At 41.6% G+C, this 20,212-nt stretch overlaps 1 protein-coding gene across 1 annotated transcript in view; it reads left to right on the top strand.

Moving 5' to 3' along the window:
- Positions 1–312: 312 nt before the first annotated feature.
- Positions 313–20,212, top strand: part of si:ch211-186j3.6 (neural-cadherin) — a 434,762-nt gene continuing 414,862 nt past the window's right edge. The window contains exon 1 of the mRNA XM_049561145.1: positions 313–1,807. Coding sequence (XP_049417102.1) covers positions 739–1,807 — 1,069 coding nt within the window. The 5' untranslated portion in view covers positions 313–738. The remainder of the gene's footprint in view (positions 1,808–20,212) is intronic.

The following is a 20,212-nucleotide window of genomic DNA, read 5'->3' as shown; positions in this document are numbered from 1 at the left end:
ACACACAGACAGACACGCGCACGCAGGCACACACACACACATACACTTACGCACTGTCGGCTGTGGCAGTGTAGATGTTTGTGCGCGTGCACGAGTTGATTCGACTCGCAGCTCCTTTGCTGAGAAGTTCATTTCCGATAGGAGAATCGGTTACCGCTGCATCACTCTGTTTCAGATGCATTGCGCTGGATGCTTTGGCAATGCATGCGTAAAACAGTCGGTTCAGTGTGATGTCCCCGTGATGAACCACGTCTCACCAGTTCATTTGAGTGGCAAAGGAAACTGATTTCCTTATAATAAGGGACCGGATCCATCTAAAAGGCGAGCCGTTAAATGGCTGCGCACAGTTTGCAGCAACTCAAACGCGAGACAGATTAAGTGTGATACCAGTGTGAGATCGGTCGGAAACAACGCACGAAAAAAGAGAGAGAGGAAGGGAACGGAGGTAAGCGCGCACTCGAGCTGTAAGAAGCATTTTTTTTCCTGGGACGCGCACAGACAGACAGCGCTGCTGGTGAGACAGCAGACAGGGTAGAGCAGGAGAGGAGGAGGACGCACAACACAAACGCACAGAGACAAAGTTCTCCTGCGTCGAGATGAAGTATGGTGCCAACAAATATCTGCGTTCCAATTTAATGGAAGTTTTGGATCATAAAGGGAAAGAAGAGAAATACCCCCAAGGAACGAGTGCACCCATGGATTTCTGCGTGGCACGAGCGCTTTAGTGCAGTGGAGCCAATGAGAGATTCAGTCATGATTTGGGTCGCGTTTTTACCCTTTTTGGTTTCGTGCGCACACGGCAACGGGACCGTGGAGCAGGTCCCGTTCTTTCACGGGCATGTGTTTGAGAACTCGTCTCCGGGCTCCCGGGTCAACGGACTGAGCGTCCCGTTAAAGCGGCTCAACTCGCAGCGGCTGTGCGGCACCGGGGAATTTGCAGCGCACTTTAAACTCCAGGGAGACGGGAGCGAGAATTTCCGTGTCTTTGCGCACCACAAGCGGGGGCATATTTTATTGAAGACTTCTGGGGTTCTGGACCGGGAGGAGAGGGCTGAATACGCACTTGGTCTTGGCTTGTGTTGCGGGCAATGTGCGGGACTCTCTCGGGAAGTGGAAGAGGAGTCTCCGGTTGTTGCTGAAGTGGCGTCCATCAAGGTGGACGTCCTGGATACCAACGACCATCAGCCCACCTTTCCAGATGCAGATGTGAAACTGAGCCTGGATGATGCCACTGCGCTCCGCACGGCGATCTACACGGTCACTGCGCGGGACGATGACAGCGGGAAAAACGCGGAGCTCATCTACTTCGCCTTACCCAAAAACGGGAGTTTCTACGCGGTGCCCAAAACCGGAGACATTCTCCTGGTGGACTCTATCCTCGGCTTGGATGAACCGATTAAGTTTAAAGTGTTTGCCCGGGACCGCGGGTGGCCACCTCGCACGAGCCAGAGTATAGCTGTTGAGATCAATCCACGGCAATGGCCCGTGGCGCCCTCCCTGAACTCCCAGCCGGGGAAACGGAAACCTAAATCGCAAAATAAAGCACCAGCGCGAAGGTCCAGGTCAGTGCTGGAATCAGACAGCCCCGTTTTCATCAACGTGTCCGAGGATGCAGGGATCGGTTCAGTGGTAATGAACCTGAATCCGGTGAGGTTTCAGTCACCCGCGTTTGAGCTGGTGGAGCCCGACGTGGAGAGCTCACCGGTCAGCGTGAGCCGGGACAGCGGGGATATAGTCATTTCACGGAGACTGGACCGAGAGACTGAGCCTCTGGTGGAGATCACCGTCAAAGTTCAGGATAAGAGAGGTGAGAGGAAAACCGAACGTGTGTGTGTGTGTGTGTGTGTGTGTGTGTGTGTGTGTGTGTGTGACAGAGGGAGAGAGAGAGAGAGAGAGAGAGAGAGAGAGAGAGAGACCCGGTGTGTGTGTGTGTGTGTGTGTGGCGGAGTGTGAAAGTGAGAGACAGTATTGAACATGACGGTTTGTGCGCACATTTCCTGTCTCGTGAGCGTTCCCTGCGAGGCACGCTGAGGAGTATGTAAACATAATATGTCATATCTTTGTGTCATTCCGTTGAATTTGTCGTATTGTATTGTGTGCGTAAATACGCACGGAGAGGCAGAGTGCCCTAACAAAGAGCCTAAACTTGATTCACATCAGTTCTGGTGATATTGTGATGTGATACAAAGTGAATTTTCTTCCCTAGAACTTTTCGCTAGGGTCCCCAGACTCTAGACTGGAATCCAATAGACAAGATACAGTATGTTTGGTAATAAAGAAGAGAAAGACAGCACTTATACTATATACTTATACTTATACTAAGCCCTTTAGTGAAGTTTGTCCCACTGGGACAATGTATTTAAAACTTAACTCTTTAGGAGCAGGGTCACAGCCACTATGTGCTGCATCCTGAGGTCAGGGTCCTGGTGTAAGGTCACTAGGGGCTGTCTCTGAGGTGTAATGAAACCAACAGGTTTCTAATCAGGAATTCTATTGCTGTGGTAAGTGAGTGCGAACCACTGGGGTACCTTGCTCCCACCCACAGCATCAGTATTCCCAGCTGGCCTCACACTCACGCCCTGACCAAGTCCAAATCTGCAATCCAGGAAAGATCAGGCTAAGCAGTGTCAGAGCGCCCGGTGTTTACAATAGAGGTTAAACTGAGTGACATTCATCAGTGTTGATGATGATTCATGTGCTTGGATAAATTAGGGCAGCACGAATGTGTCTGCTGCTGCTGCTGCCAGCAGCAACAGATGCTGGGATGTCAGGGTAGACGTGTGGCGTGTAATGGCCACCGTACCAACAGGTTAATTATCACCTGCGGATAAAGCAAGAGCAGAGAGACAGAGAGCACGTTAACATGCAGCCACATTCACATTAATAAATGCATATGTGAGTGGATTAAACAGTGGGCTAATTGACTATGACACTGAGCACTGGAGACTAAAATAAAGAGTGCAAACCATATGAATGAATTTACACTAGGTTCTGTCTATGGAGCTATCTGTGTACTGTATCTGTCTGTTTGCCCTTTTATCTGTATAACTTGATTGGAAGAACAGTTGCAGCTGCAGCTTGTTCCATTAAGACCAGTTAACAGCATTTGACTGGGGGAGTGACCTAATCAATGTGACCTATTGGTTTTAGTAACGTGAACTATCCTGATGCAGAAAGAAGCTGAGCCTGCTGTTGGCACACAATGCTAATTTACACTTCCAGTAACAATGTTGGCTATTCGTCACAATGCTTTCCTCCTTAAACAGACTAATATTGATGAAAAACTATACGTTCTCAGTGTCCAGTGTGACACTTTGCTGGTGCGGTATTGCAGCCTCCTTCAGACATTCAGCTGCTGATTGTTTTTAAGGAGGCGCTCATTTGGGACTTTTGGCATCTAGATTTACCCAGGAAGCCTTTTTGTAGGCAGGTGTCCAAACTCTTTTCTTTTTTAAATTTTAAGCAAGTAGAACAAATTTCACCAGCTGATGGAATGCGTTGATGATGTTTTCTTCCTGTCAAAAGTTCATCTTTTGTGACATACTGTGTTATTATTTTTTCTTGCAAATTAACAGGAATCAAACACAGGAGACAGCTCGAATAATAACATTCTTGTCAGGAATGAATTGTCAGGATATTGGTGGAAGGGGGGACAAAACAAAACGCGGCTTTACTGTCAGTTTTAAAAGATGCAAATACTATGTATGAGAGGCAGGGACAGGATCTGTATTTTTAAGAAAGGAAAGTTGGTGCATAGAAAGTGCATTTTAAGGTGTACATCTGTTAAATCCAACTAGCTAGAATAGGATGAGTTATATATAAAATATAAAATGGCTTAATGTGTTTGAAGATTAGAGACACGTGACATATTGTTGCTGATGTGGCCAAATCCCTTTGTGACCAGTGCTGCTTTGGATGATTGAGTCTTCACTGTGTCTTGGGTGCTTCTATATCTGATGTGTTTTGCTCTAAAAGGATGCATGCTAATGCAACGTTTAAAGAGGAGGATCAGCCTAAATGTTTCCTAAATGGATGGGTTTTTTAAAAAAAAAGCCCAAAAGCCTAACCTTTTATGTGTTTGATAGGAGAGGAAGAGAGGGGCAGTGGATTGAAATTCATTTCCATGACCTAACTGTTTACTGCGTCATGCTGAAAGGCAGCAAGTTTTCATTTCCGGCCTTAGCAGCGGGTGGCAGGGAAGGGGGGGTTGCCCTGCTCAGCTCGGTGTCTCAAGCACGAGGAACGCAGCATCCGTTTGGTTGTCGGTAGCTCTGTTGAAGTCTTTTAATCCGTTTGGAGTGGAGAGTCCTGCTGGAGCCTCGACCTCCCTCCATCTGCTCGCATTATCCCTGTAATCCCATCTCATTCTCTCTGTCTGTCTCTCTGTCTCGCTTCCTCTCCCACTTGCTCTCTTACTTTCTCACTCTTATTTTCACTCTCACTCCAGGGATTTAGTTTGAGTGGAGGCACAGTTTAACATAGCAAGAGAGAGAGCTTCTGACATGATCCTTCGAGGGACGGGGTGTGTGTGTGTGTGTGTGCAAGGCTGGCAGCATTACATATCAGGACCTTAGATCACTCCTTCTTGTCTGCATTTGTGGCTCACTCCACAAGTGCTGCTGAACTTCAGCAGTGCAGGAGTTTAGTGTGTGTCTGTGTGTAGTAGTTATAATACTCACATTTCAGACATGAGTCAGTTTACACAGTCACATTGTGGATACTCACCTGTAGAGCTGCAACAAGTGTCGATTAATCAATTAGTCGATAGAAGGAACATTATCTGGCAACTATTTTGATAATTGAATAATTGTTTTTGTCATCTTTTTAAGCAAAAAAAATTCCAGTGTTTTTCAGGTTTCACGTTAAGTTCCAAACATTTGGTGGTTTCATGCTCCACGCTCCTGTGTCCACATAGCATTTATTCTTTTGGCAGAAAAGCAGTGGCAGGGCGATGAGAGGTGCTTCATCCCAGCGCTCACAGCGTGTGGGTTTTGTTTCTATGACTATAATATCTTGAAATGCACATTAGCTTGGTAGCCAACATAGTGCTACATTAACAGAGGGTTATCAACAAGCTAACAAGCATATGGTGATGAAAGCACAACACTCAACAACAAATTTCGGTGTCAGGCCGATCTGCTTCCACAAATGGGCTTTTCTGTCTTTGTTGTTTAAGTTCCTGACTGACATACCATAGGCCCTTTTCTTTAGGTGGCTGCATGCGAATATAGGCTCTTCAAAAAAGACGCTGACACTCTGGATTAACTGGATAGCTTTGAATTTTCGGACTGTTGGTCAGATAAAACGCACCATTTAAAGATGAAGCCTTGGGTTCTGGGAATGACACAGGATGGTTTACTATTTTAGGACATTTTTCTTGACAAAACAATTCATTGAGAAAATAACTGACAGATCCATCAATAATGGAAATAATCCCTAGTTGCAGCCCTACTCACCTCAGATTTTGGGGCAAAACACTCCAACAAAGTACACCATTACACTTTTACAGGTAAAAAAATGTTTTTTGGCAAAGGTTAGGTTAAAAGAGGGGTGGTCTACATCCCAAGAGTACATCCTTATAAATACCTTCATGGTTGGAGTTCAGCATGAAGTGGTTAGGGTTAAGACGAGGGGGAATCTCCAGGGAATGAATCAAAGCCAATGCCTTGTCCTCCTACAGTAAGGGACAAGAACAAGCTTGTCTGTGTGCACATATAAATCTCACTGAGGTTTTTCTTTCCCATTGTTTTCCCTAGGGTTTCTTTTTAATGCACAGCTGCTCTTCATTTCAAACAAGAGTACAATTCCCTGCTTTTTTTTTTTCATTTTTTATTTTCCTAACATAAACCTATGTGTATCCGTGCACATCTAGCCTCTTATATCCCGAACCCTTCATTTTCACAAGTCGTTTAATAATGTGCCAACGCTTTAAAGAGCACCAAGTGAGTGCTCCATTAATTTTCCACAAAGGCTCTTCCTCCCCTCTAAAACAGCCAATCTGACACTGTTCTTTGACTGCAGTTACTCCTGTTGGCATGATGATTAATGAAATTATTAATTTTGGATAATTAGTTAAATGATTCATTTGGTCAATCACACAGAGTCCTTATTCAGATCTTTCACTTTTGAAAATACCAATTTTTTCTTCCCCGGCTTAGTTGTTAACATATCTTATTCTCTTCTTATGTGTCCGATAAGGTCTTACCTCCTTCTATAATTGAAGTATCATTTCTTTCCAGCTCACACTGCATCAAATTAATGGGAGACTAGTCCTTATAGTTAACGACTATAATGCACTTTTCTGTGGCAAATACAGTGGTCACAGTATTTGTGACAAGAGACCTGCATTATGGAAAATAGATCTATAAAATAGATGAAATCTTGATCTAGTCTTGATCTAGTCTGATCTAATCTTGAGTGTACTTTTTTTCTTTTCTTAAAAAAGACTCAGAGGAGAGGAACAGAAGAACAAGTACCCCACTGGACTCTTGCCACATGTGGAATGGTAGCCCAATTTTCTATTGAGTTTTAAGTCAGATTTGGTCAGCCAGCTCCTGAAAACCCAGTTACGTGTTTGACGAAGATGGATATCAAACCTCAACTTTTTCTGGGTGCAGATTAGAATGTGACACCTTCACCACTGATTTACAATTGTGTGATAGTGGAACATGCTGTATTTCCATGTGAGCTGCTGCACATTGGCAGATGAACCAAAATAACAAGCCCAAAGCTGCAAAAAGCAACTGGGGTGTTGATTCTCAGTGGGATCAGCAGTATCGGTGACCCTTTCACATCACAGGGAGTCATTTGTTTTTGTTTTAATATCAAAAACATTGTTTGTTAGAGGCTTAAAAGACATATCTGCCACTTGGCTGGGATTAAATTAATTCTTTGTGATTCATATGGGACTTCATTGTTTTCATCATTTTTCTATAAGTACAGCCTCTTCAGTTTGTTCCAAATTGCTGCAGTATTTATACACAGCCATTTGACACTTCTTAGCTTCAGTCAGAGATGTGTAACACATCGCTTACAGATGCTTTGCAAGTTATGTGAAGTGTATTTTGAAATCCAGTTTGAGCCGGCAGACTGCGGCATCAGTCACCGCTTTGCCAACATCAGTGCGGTGAAAGGTTCAATTCTTTTTCTTTTCTTTTGTCTTCTCTGATTATTTCCTGTTACTTTTATGCCAAGTCTTAAGATGTGTTGGTACATTTACATGTGAAAGAGATCACTTTGTTTAATTGTAGCAGAGCTGCCATCTTTGTGTCATTAAACAAGGCCTGTGGACCTCCTTCAGATTGTTTAAGGTATAACATTTAATATAAAGCTAGCTAATTATAAAGAGGGATTATTTATTTATTTATTTATTTTTGGTATATATCCCAGTAGAACCACTTATATTTTTCAAAGTCATCATGCTTGTTCTGTGCTAATTTTAAAGCAACAGACTGCACAAATTGAATGTAATTTTGGTAGTTTTTCTTTTACAAAATGCAGTAGAATAAAAGACAAATTTAATGAACAATTTGCACACTCAAACCTACTTACTTAAAAATTTAAATTACTTTAGTACATTTTGGGGATTTATGAATGTGTATCAAAAACAGAACGTGATCACTAAGATTTAGTTGCCTGAGATTGCACATGATGTGTTTTCTACATGTTAGAAGTGTCACAGAAATATAACAGAGAAGGAAAATGAATGTCAAGATTATCTGCCAGTACAAAACACTGTGTGCAGATCGCATGTGCATGTGTGTGTTCTTGATTGTATGGAGTTTTAGTTAATGAAGAGAGACAGCTGGCTTTAATCAGGACAACTGTTGGTTGATGTCACACAGATTTCTGCCACTCACAACTAAACCAAACACACACACCCACACACACACACACACACACACACACGCGTGTATGTCGACACATACTAACGTATTCTGTGTTAACACAATAACACAATGATCAAAATGAACTGTGCTTTTACATCCCAAGCACATACCTCAATATACACACACACACACACACACACACACACACACACACACACACACACACACACACGCTATACATTGATCCACAAAATGCAACACTGAGCTTATTTCGAGATCCGGGTTGCTAAATTACCATTCCATACCCAGACAGATGGCGATGAGGGAAGCCTGTTAGCGGCATAATGTTACTTGTCTTTTGTTTATCGAGATGAAACAGAGTCTGCATCCATTTGTTTCTTCAAAGAGCATAAATAGCACTTATTTGGTCTTCTGTGCACACATGTGTATGCATACACAATGAGTACACATGGATGGTTAACCAGATTAACCTACACAAAGCCAGTGTAAAGACACTTGAATCCCTCTTTGGCTCATTTCATTGGATTTATTTTCTGCGTTGTGAAAAAAAATGTACATAACACACAACCACAGATGCACACAGTTAAAAAGTTGAGCTCATCATCCAGAGGTCATCACACAGCTGACTTTCTCTGACTCCCTTGCTTTTCTTTTCCCTTTGACTCTCTTCAGTGCCCGATAATGGTTGATTTTGTTGGGGTTTTTTTCATTATTTTTTTGGTCTTTGTTATAAATAGTTCATGGAGAAACATCAAAATATTATAGTCAGTATACTGCCATCGCTGCAGTTATGTAGCTTCCAGAGGCATTTCCAAATTATCTTCTCCTTTGCTTCAACAGGAAGTTAGATTTTCCTGCATCCCTGTTGGTTGATGACTCCAAGTCTTTTACCAATGGTTTGCCAACTGCAGTTTGTTGAAATCTTAATTCTCAGCTTCAGATACTGTCAAATGTGCTGTGGAATTGCTGGCTTTTACTGGCACACTTCTCTGGTTCAGTGGCTGCTAGAGAGTTTCTGTAGGATCTGCTGTGAGCAAAGAGAGGAATGGAAAACACTGTTACTCTCACTTTGGTACCAGTACATGAGACAGCTCAACAGCGCAGTTGTACAGAGTTTGCTCGGATGAAGGGGTGGTTAAAAGTGTTAAATACAGCAGGTTGGATTTTGAGCATAATGAAGGCTAGATACAGGATAAAGGATACAAAGTTGTACATGAGATTGAATCACTTAACGAAGCTAAAGTATCAGTTCAAGCTCAAGCTCAGTTGTGTGTGTGTAAATATATGTACGTGTGTATATATCCCTTCGGCTCAGACATAACTTCTTTGCCACATTTAGTATGTACATAACTATGAATATGCAAATTGTACTACCCCTCAGCCGCTCGCCTGCAGCTCGAGTATACCTGCTCACCCTCACTCAGCCCATCAAACACATAAACCTCTGCTTGTGAGCAATAATGGATAACATGAGCCTTAGGCTTTACTACATTATCAAACAGCTAATAATGTGCTGCTAATGTTTAGGGCTGTACCTGACTCAGAATTATGTCAGTCAAATCAGAATGCACACTGAATGGCAAAAAGACAAAAAAAAACAAACAAACAAAAAAAAAAAAACAATCGCTCAACTTGAAGCAATCTTTGCCGACTGAGGGGTCTTCCACTGATGGTTCGAATATCTGACTTTCAGGGGGCAGCCCTACAAATGTTAGATAGACCATGTCTATCAATTGCCACCTATGAAAAGTTTCAAGTGAAACAGCTTGCAAAATATGGCCTTTCCTCCAGTGCTCCTTGTTTTGCCATACCGACAGGGATTGGTTCCTTAGATTTGTTGAATAACAAACCCTTGAAGTCAGAATTCGTGTCTGAATCTTGAATCTGTCATTTGTATGCTGCATGATGTTGACCGCTTATTTCGTTCTGATATGTCTTGTACCATACACAAAAAACAGAATGTGGACATATTAACAAGGAAAAAACTTGATTTTCACTAGAAAGGGTCTATTAGTCTTGTTATACTTTCATTTCTCTTCCATGGTTTGGCTTTACAGAAGATACAGATACACATGATGGAAGTAAATTAAATAGACTTTTCACTCCTTCCACCATCTGTCATTGCCAGAAACTCTCAGAGCTTATCATCATTTGTACTGTAAGAACAGTGCTCTCGTCATGTTTTGTGACACAGACCCGTTTGGCAGATTTGCATCTGGACCCAAATGCATTGCAGAGACCAGGACAGGCTGCCAACATTGTCTAAGACTGAAAATGGTTGGAGACAGGGTTGTACCCTGATTCAGCCGTGACCTGCAATCCATCAGTGCTAAACTGGAACTTGCAAAGCATTTCATCGTTTAATGTCAGATCAGAGCAGCTAGGCATGTCGGTAGCCATTTCAGTTTCTCACCTTTCAAAAGTCACCTCTTAAAATTGCTGTTTTTAATCTTACGAACCTGCTTCTGCTCAGTGACAAAAGAAACCTTTTAAAGTTTGAAAAGCTCACTCGTCACCTAATGACCAAAAACTGTAGGAGAAGTGTTATTATCAGAGTAACACACATTTGCTGTGTTCCCTTGGCTTATGCCTCTTGTACACTTCACAATTTTTCAATAATTGTTAGATTATTTCATTTATTTAATTAAAGGTACATAAACTGTACTTCTGTATTGTTAAAATAAACCCTGCTGCTTAAGTGTCAGACTAGAAAATCTCTTCATGTTGTCTGAAAAGTGTTTAGAACATAAAGTGTTTAAAGATTAGATTCTCTCACAAAAGATATTACGATAGAATACATTTGAAATGGCTTCAAGAAAAACAACTTTGGCTAAAGTTTGAACAGGGGTGTGGTAGCCTATTAACCAGAGTAACTAACTAACTAACTAAGAGTTAGTTTACAGTCACATACATAATTTTGTGGGACTGTGCTGAGGCACAGCAGCATTTTGACCTAAATGCCAACTTTAGCATGCTAATATTTTGTAATTATCACAAAACAAGGCATAGCTGTAGGCAGATTTGGATGTCATTAGTTTTTGGCATTTGGCAATAATTAGTATTGACTAAGTAAAAATTTGACCTGCTGATTGTGCAAATCCATCATGTGACTTTAGAGGAGAAGTTAGGGAATCACCTGAGTCTATATAAACTACAGGGACCAAGAATGTTTGTACAATTCTGTAATACAATCAGTCCAATAGTTGTTCAGATATTTCAGCCTGTCAGTCAAAATGACCAAGAGCAGGTAACAAATTACAACATATTATAAATCTGGATTTGAACCCATGTTACCTGAGCTGGAGGCAAGTGTTACAGGTATCCATACCTAAAACTTGACAATGTGACCTTCCTCTGCTCTATGTAAGTGTCAGAGAGCTATGTCTATGTATCTACCATTCATGAATTCCTCACACGTATTATGCAAAGAACACACATTTCCATTTCCATGTGCTTGTTTCACAGAACAGTTCAAAAAAACAGTTCTCTTATTAATGTCATGCACAAAGTAAGCAGTGACTGCACTGATGCATCAAGAAGTGTACATTTGGTAAAGCATTTTGTCGTTGCAGTCTGATTATTTGAGGATCAGGAAGTCAAGCCATAGCTAAAGCCGTAGTGTCTTTGAAACTAATACTGGGAACCAATATAAAGACAACAGGTGAACAGGTTAGTATGCTGGCTTAACTACAGAGTGATGTGGTGATCAAGGACCAGGACCTGGCTCGTAAAGAAATACAATGTAATGTCAGTAACCAAAGCCCCAGAGGCTGCTGTACAAAGGCTTACAGCGCTGGCAGCCAAACATGAGAGGCAGAGGCCAAAGGGATGAATCCCATTCTAAGGGCACAGGTTTGGTTGAAAAAATTGAAAGGGACATATGGTGGGTTGAGCTGCTCAGAGCTACAGTAACAGAGATGAAATGAACACCAACAGCTTGAGCAGTTCACCGCAGATTCTCAATCATATTACAAATGCTGAATGGTAAATTCCAATTCCAACAATTAATTACTGGGATAAAATATTGCAGGCTTGTGAGAGACAAAACAGTGTCTGAAAGTGTGTGAATAAAACGCCTTTAATGTCATCACTGAATTTTGGAATCTGGTTAAAAGAGTCGTTTGAAAATTTACATACTATGTTTGTTCACTTTGTTGCCGAGAGTTAGATGAGAAGTGTGATACCAATTTCTTGTCCATCTGTCAAAGATGGAGCTTCAGCCAGGACACGGTTAGCTTAGCTTAGCATAAAGTCTGGAGACAGGTGGAAGTAGCTAGCCTGTCTCTGTCCAAAGCTAAGAAAATCTGCCTGCCCACTATGTTTCGTCAAAGTTAAATTTTTTTAAAGCTAGGTTAAATATGTCGCTACAGTCCATATGTAATTCTGTTGCCCTGTTCTACCAGGAACTAGCCATAGTGCTAGTTCCACACTGCCAGCCCAAATGGCAAATGCAAGTTAGTCTGGAACCTCTCAGTTGATTTTTTTTTTCCAATTTCCAAGGGTCCACAACTGCGGACCAAAATGCCTCTGGATCCAACTGGGTAGACCAACAACCAATCAGAGCAAAGAATCGTGATGTAGCACTGAGCAGCGGACAAATGTGAACAGAGATGAGCTGTGATGACGTAGCATCAGTATGTCTGTGAACAAACGCTGACGTTTAAGCCATCATAATTTGAAAATAGTATTTCAGCAATAAGTTCCACATCAGATGCAGCCATCTTGGTTTAATTAGAAAATGCCTCAGTGGCGCTCTTTCCTTAGCTAGGTTTATGCTCCCTGTAGCGTCCCGGGCGTGAGATTGTGCCAGCCGATAATGACGTCACATATTTTGCATAAAGCGCAAAGGCTCTGCATGTTGTCCTTGATCATATCAAACCCACCCTGTATTGGATGAATGGTTGTGATTGGCCTGGCCTGTCAGAGGCCGACTGGAAATCTGTCTGAATGGGAGGGGGACCAGACCCATCTGCCAGAGCAAATGAAACATGAGCTTGCAGATTCGTCTGGTTCCCAGGTTACTGTAGTGCAGCATCAAACCACCAAAAGCTGGAACTGATCAGTGATGGGAAAGGTGTGAGAAAATGTCATCACAATACACCAGTGGTCTGTGCTTAACAGACCTGAAAGCAGATGACTGCAGGCTCACAAAACAGGATGCAGTGATGGTAACAGAAGCAGGCATTCAACAGCAGGTCACAAACACCAAGAGCTGGACAGCAGTAGAGCCTTCACACCTGCTACCAGCACTGAGAAACCCCGCAGCTGCACATACAGTATCCATCTGTCTGTAGCCGCTGTCCGGAATTTCCCTTTCACACGTTACACACAAGCAGGAGACAGTCTGCCTGCATTCTCACCTTGGTGTTTGCCACAGAACTTGTGGTCGGATCAATCAGAGCTGTTTGGATCAGATTGATGGATTAGAGGAGCAGCTGCTGCAGACGCGAGTTAAAGCAAACTTTTAGACTCAGCACTCGACCATGGGGTGCTCGTTTTCATGAGAACACAGCCAGTTTCTGTTAAAGCAGGTTGGAAAAACAATCGACAACGTTGAAATGAGAGCACTGTTGTTCTAAGGCCTCATTTACACTGCAAGCGATGCGTTCGTTCGCGAAGCGGTCCACCAGCAGAGCGGCAACACATGTGTATTCACACCAAAACTGAACAGATGTGTCGTGCAGCAGCCGCTACTGTCCCGTCAAAATACAAACCACACCTGAACCGTTGGTTGCGATAGTGCACCGTGTTTGCAAATCTCCAATAAGCCCCAAAGAAGAAGAAGTGAGTTTGGACCTAAAGCCCAGGGTGGACAGGCTCACGCGCCAGTGATTATTTCAGCACTTGGAGAATTAATATTTAGCACTACAAATGGGTAAGTACATGAAATGTGTGCCTGTCAGGTCTTGCTCGGTCAAGGGGGAGATGTCTACAGTGGCTGACAGGGGTCACAACACATGCAAACTCTTGTTTTGAACAGAAAACAGATGCGGTGTGAATGCTCTAACCTGTTAACATGCTCAGCAAACCAACTTTAAAGATAGAAAATCAATATGTGTCGCAAATGCTGATATTGTACCAGGCCAACACAAACAAATGAATGTGTGGGAAACCCTGTATCTACTGGAAATACTTCTTTTGGTTCAGCCAAGGTTTTGCACCTTTTTAGAGGTGGACAGGACAAACAACAGAGTCTCTTGCAATTCCTTGAATTTGTCTGACAATTTGGGCTACGGACCTTACCAACGGAAGTTCCCAAATATCATCATCTCTCCAATTAGACATTTTAATGTAAATGACCCTTCCTCTTCACCCTGGGATATTCGTTTTCTTCTGGTTTTGCATGGGCCACATGATTGAAACATCATCAACACACGTACTTGCTTGCCATGAATTCTCTGAGCAATCACCCATTCTATTCACACATTTGCTCACTGATACATATGGAAAGACTTTGCACTGGGGAGCTAGGAGGGTAAAGTCTGTTTTAGGTCCGATCCAATGATTCAGACATATGCATTCTTACGTTAAGCTCCTACGGATGATGTCAAGATAAATTCAGATTTACAGTGCATGTATGAAGGGGGTGAACCTATCTGTCTGTCTGTCTCTCCATCCATCCAAATCTTGATATTGATGGCCTGATTACTAATTAATTTTCTGTGAGACCAGACAAAGCTGGAAAGAAATACCTGTGATTCTGGTTCCCAGTGTTGATGTGTTAGTCCATTTGCATAGTTACATCATCCAAAGAAAATCATCATGAATAATTCATTGTAATTGGCAGCAACAATTTGTGCCAAGATCAATTTCGATTCCCAAGCAATGAATTTTATTTTTTAGCCTTGTGCTTATTTTTAATGGAATTTCGACCATTTTACAATTTTGCCTCTGCTCCTTTTATGCCAGGCTTGTGCCTTTGAGTTACGGCCCACCATTTATATATTTTTACCACCAGTCTCATCAGCTGTGTTGCCACTGAATAATCAGCATATTTCAACATTAGTGCATGGTTCAATCTGCAGTGTTTGGTTCACAGTGACCTTCATCATATAACTTAAATGCCACTATTATAAAGTAAAGCAGTGAGATAGATGTAAGAGTGCCTGCAGCTATTAATACCATATCCAAATCATTATGTTTAAAGTTTTAAGCATTAATTAAAGAACATCTCTAGTAGTTAGTACCTCAACAGAGGGAAGCTGGTTATTTGTGTGATTATTCTGTTTGCAGTCATCGCATGTTATAGCTCCTCAGCAAACATACAGTGCAGAAAATAGCAGGTTGGCGTATCTGGAATACAGCATATAGCCAATAAAAGTGAGTGTAAAATGGACGTTGGGTTAGAACCAATCTAGGCAGGCTTTATTCCTTTGTTTACAGACTGAGGGCCTATATAATACTTCAGTGATTTGAGAAACTGGAAGATTAATTTCAATATATCACAGCCTGTCATGGTTTATGGATTAATGAATGCTTATACCTAAAGTGGGGAATGAAATTCAGAGGTGAATGGGGGCATTACTGTATGGAAGTTGACTTTTTTGAGTGTTGAGTAATTTGTTTTTCACAGTGGAAGTATTTGACAGATTGAATGAAATGCTCCTGACCACCTCAGCTACTCAGCTGTAAAATGTGAATTTAAGTAAATGGAAATTTAAAAAAAAGAAATCTTGTTTTATAGAAACTAACTTTGATAGGTGGGTTATCAAGATAAAATATGGCATTGATTTGCATCAGGCTTAATTGCAAGATAAAGCCTCACTATAGGAACTATTGGCTCAGAACACAACAATCAGAAGGAAATTAAACAACTGAAAATGAATTACTGTCTCATGTTGTTATCAAGGTGTTGCTATTATTGTGATAACGAATTGTTTTGTCATATCTTACAGGCATAGTCTTAGAGGTTCAATTCCCAATGAACAAGCAGTATTTCTTAGGACTGGTAATGAGAATAAGAAAATGAATCAATGTGGCATGAGAACAGACAAAGTCAAAAGTTGGAAAAATACAGAATAACAGATAACTGCCTTTTGCTTCATTGTTTTGTGCCCCGCCAAAAAAGAATAAATGTATACCTTGATTAAATAATATATATACATATTGTAGCCATATGCATGGGGTTGTGTATGTTAACAAACAAGAACAATCCATTGCATCGCCATCCTAGTGCTTCAGTTTTGTCATTACTGAATATTCCTGGCTTCACCACCTGGCAGCATCTGTATCATATGCTTCAAAAATAGTATGGGCTGAGGACAGTTTTGTCTTCAATTGTTTGATGAAATCTTGCCAGAAAAGCTCACTCTCCAGATTACAAATAGATTGCTTTGAGTGATCAGATATTTCCCTGGGCTAATGAGCAAAAATCCTTATTTTACTTAAATGTTTTGTCATTGATTTTCCAGCACAGGTTACTTTGTAATATTCAGGAGATTTGGAGCAAAGTATAGAAACCTGGTCTGTTGATATATGGCATAAACAAAAGTTATTAACTGGCTATCTCATAAAGAACAGCTACAGTATAGAACTTTATGTGAAGTATAATCTAAACAAAAAACAAAGATCCCTGTGTGCACAGTTATGCATAGGACTGTTACCATTAGCCCCTGAGACCAGCACGTTTAATTTCCCCTTCAGAGGAGGACAGATTTTGTTTGTTGTATGAGCTAGTGAGAGTGCAGTTCATTTGTTGTTTTACTGTCCTGTTTATGAGGACATAAGGGATGTGCTCTTTAGTAAAATGACAACAATCTATGGTGATTTTTTTGGCTGGATGGTTATAAAAGACTTGAGCTGTGCTTTAGTAAGAGAACCTCGTCTGTTGCAGGTTTTATTTGCCCAGCTCAGGAAAGGCAGAATATTTTGTTTAAGACCGAGCTGTGAAATATCCTGTGATTAAGTGATAAAATGGAATGTTTGACAAACTGCAACTGTACTTTTGGTGTCTTGTGAACCTGGGCACAGCCACTTTGTGTGCATGACACAAAAATAAAACAAATCAGTCAATCAAAAGAATCCTGCAAAAAAGCCGTATTTTTTGTTTTAAAATCTGCCCTTAAAATGTTCTTGGGTGACACTGGCTTAGGTATGATGTAGGCTGGTTGATAAAAAAAAACAGCCCATTCTCATTCCCAGGTTGTCAAATACTGATGCTTTGGTTCGCCGCTCAGCATGTGATATCCATTCCAAAGGCACCCTTTAGCATCTTTATGAAATGCTTTCAGCTAACTCTGACGTAAACCCATCTGTGGCAAGACTTGATAAAGAGTGAGAAAGCCCTTGTGTCGGAGGTAGATGCGTCATACAAAACAAGACTTTCACCCTTGTAACCACAGTTTGTGTCCTGTGTGAAACCAAAGTCACTGTTGTTTTGTTGTAACATTATGTAATTTCTGTACATTTGCCACATACTGACACCACTCAAGTGACATCTTGACATCACATTAGGTAACAAACATACTTAATCCAACTTAACCCATACTTTTAACCTAAAACATAATTTTTTTTCTAAACCTAACCAATAAGTTTCTTTGCCTAAACCTATCCGCAACCGTTTCACATTAACAATGTGTTTCAGCTGTGCATCACATAGATAGGCTAAAGGGTGCCTTCTGCGTTGCTGTCAGATGTTGAGCGGCATGACAAGGCATTGGTATTTGATGACCTGGGATTCAAAACAGGTTGGAAACAAGAGTTGAAATTACAGGGTTAGATGTGCTCAAACTAACTGGGTCAGAGTGTTTACTCCTACCTTTGTTTTCCCAGAGATTTTAAAGAATGTCAGGACATTTTCAAACATAATCTGTACCCTGATCCAAATTAGGAAAAGTGCAACTGCTTGGCAGCATTCACAGAAAGGTTTGGATGCATTACACACAGCATATTCAAAAGTGAGCCTGAATGTATCAAGAAAGCCACATGACAGAGGTCTTTTCCATAACCGGTCAGACATTTTCATTGGCAAACATGTTCTTAGGTGGTAATGGAATTAAATCAGTATGAGAGGGGATAGATCATTGCTTTTACTGTCAATATTTGGTTCATATATTCTCATTCCAGTGCAAGCTAATTGCCCCAAGGTTGCTTTGAAAACACTCCGAGTCTGACCACCTTCTTAACTAAGCCTTGGTCTGTATCCTGGACTCTCATTTGTCCAAACAAATTCAGCTGAGGAGAAAATGGCTCTAGGGTTCAAAATAACTACTTTAAACCAACTGGGCGTGAAACTGGGCCAAGAGACTTTGGCAGTTGCATCACCTGGTTCGACTGTTTTTTTCCTTACATGAGCAGGGTTTTAATCCTTACCAAAGACCATGTGATAAACTTCACCGTTTAAAGGAAGATTTTGGAAGTGTATCCAAAAGCCTGTAGCGCTCACTCAGGAGTATTTATGCAGAAAAAACCACATCATTACAAGAAATTGGATGTTAATATGTTGATAACCTCTTTCCTCCATGCCTCCTACTCCTCAGTGAAGGTCGTGTGCCATGCTTAAGTCATGCCTAATTGAAGCATGCATTGTTGTGATATGAGTAGCCTATTTATGTGTGTGGGTCGAGGCCACAGGGCAGCTTCCTCATGTCTAGCCTTTCTGCCAGCTTTTGCTGCAGTGGGATCAATTAATGTCTGTGTGTAATTGTGAATGTGTGTGTGTGGGAGGGTCAGCACACGCGTCTAGGATCAAACGAGTGTGCACGCGTGTATAGTGTCAAGCCTACCCTGTCTAACCACTGCCCCGCAGCACCTCCGCTAATATGCTGAGCACACAAGAGAGCTCCTTTTTGCTCCTCATCCTTCTTGCTACTATCTCTATTTTTTTCTGTCTGTCTCTTGGACACACACACACAATTTTCCTTCTTTGTTCCCATGATGTAAAACAAGATTCAAGTGTTTTCTTTCCATCTTGTGTCAGTGTGTGTGTGTGTGTGTGTGTGTTTTCACCTGTCACAGCCACATATACACTTCTAACTGTGTACTCCAAGACCATCAAACAGCACACAAAAACACACTGTCTGATTTGTTTTCCACACCTCATCCACCAAACCTATTTTCCTCCTATATTTTCCCTTTCTTCTCTTCTCTCCCTGTGGTTTCACACAGCCTCTTCCATCCCGCACTGCTATCTGTCTCTCCCGACGTCCACACCTGCTTTTTTTTTTATCACATTCCCATTTTTCTGTTCCCCATCCTTTCCCCTCCCTGTTCTTTTCACCCTATTATATTTTCCACAGCTGTTGATATATGCCCGCTTTATTCACCTTTTCTTTGCTGATTCTTTCAGCGTCACTTTTTTTTCAAAAGAGACTCATTTCATTCTCTCTCTCTCTCTCTCTGTCTCTCTCTCCCTCTTTGGCTCACGCTATCAATGTGAGTGATTGTGCAATCCGGCGGCGTGTTAAAGACATGAGGAGACTGTCAAACAGATCAATAGACAGTGTCTGAATATTTCTTCTAACCCCCTACCACACACCATTGCTTTAACACATGCACATACAAACACATGTCAAGAAAATCATCCCAGCAGTCACACATGCAGGCAAACAGACAGACAAGTGAAAAACACACACACGTATGCACAAAAGCTCAAACAAACATGGACAAGCAGTGTCACGTTTATAGAATAGAAACTTATTAAGACATTAATTTTTTTTGATAAATTACCAGGGACATTTGAAACATGAAATGGCTCACCCAAACAGGAGTAGTGATTGGTGTGCCTCATTGTGATCGATTTCCTGTCTGAATCAGAGGAAGTCAGTTCATCTGATTAAAGACAGTTGGAAGTCACTCTTTCTGTCTCTCTTGCTCGCTCACACACGCACACACAATGACATCCTACAAGTGCGTGATCCCTTATCTATCCTCTACAGTAGTGGCCGGCGCAGAAAGTGGAGCTGGCATCATGTACCACGTTGTTTGTCAGATCATCCGTCAGCTTGTAACAGCTCCACGGAGGGCAGAGAGTGGCGGGAAATCAGTTAAATTAGACCTTTGTAATGGCCGCATCTGCAAGAGCAGTCTCCATTTACATTTTAGCCGACTGTTTCGATAGCAGCAATACAAGCAAGCAATAGAAAAGATACAAAGGTCAGAGCTGTAGTGGTCTCACAGTATTACAGTGATGACAGTGAGAATGCATGCAAGGACAAAGAGGAAATGAAATAAAGGAAAGGCTCAGGGGCGAGTTGTAGGTTAGGCTTTGTGGTTACAATAAGCATGTAAATCATTTACGCCATTTATAATTCTCTGAAGGTCTACGTCCCCTCCTTAAACTGTATCAACAATGAGATTTTCACAGTAAGGCAATATAAAGGAAGAAGGATAAAGGAAAAATAGGATAAACAGATGGAGAGTTT

The sequence above is a fragment of the Epinephelus fuscoguttatus genome, linkage group LG2, assembly GCF_011397635.1.
Source record: "Epinephelus fuscoguttatus linkage group LG2, E.fuscoguttatus.final_Chr_v1".
Lineage (NCBI taxonomy): Eukaryota > Metazoa > Chordata > Actinopteri > Perciformes > Serranidae > Epinephelus > Epinephelus fuscoguttatus.
The sequence above is the reverse complement of the archived record's forward strand: the minus strand, read 5'-3'. Positions and strand labels throughout refer to the sequence as shown.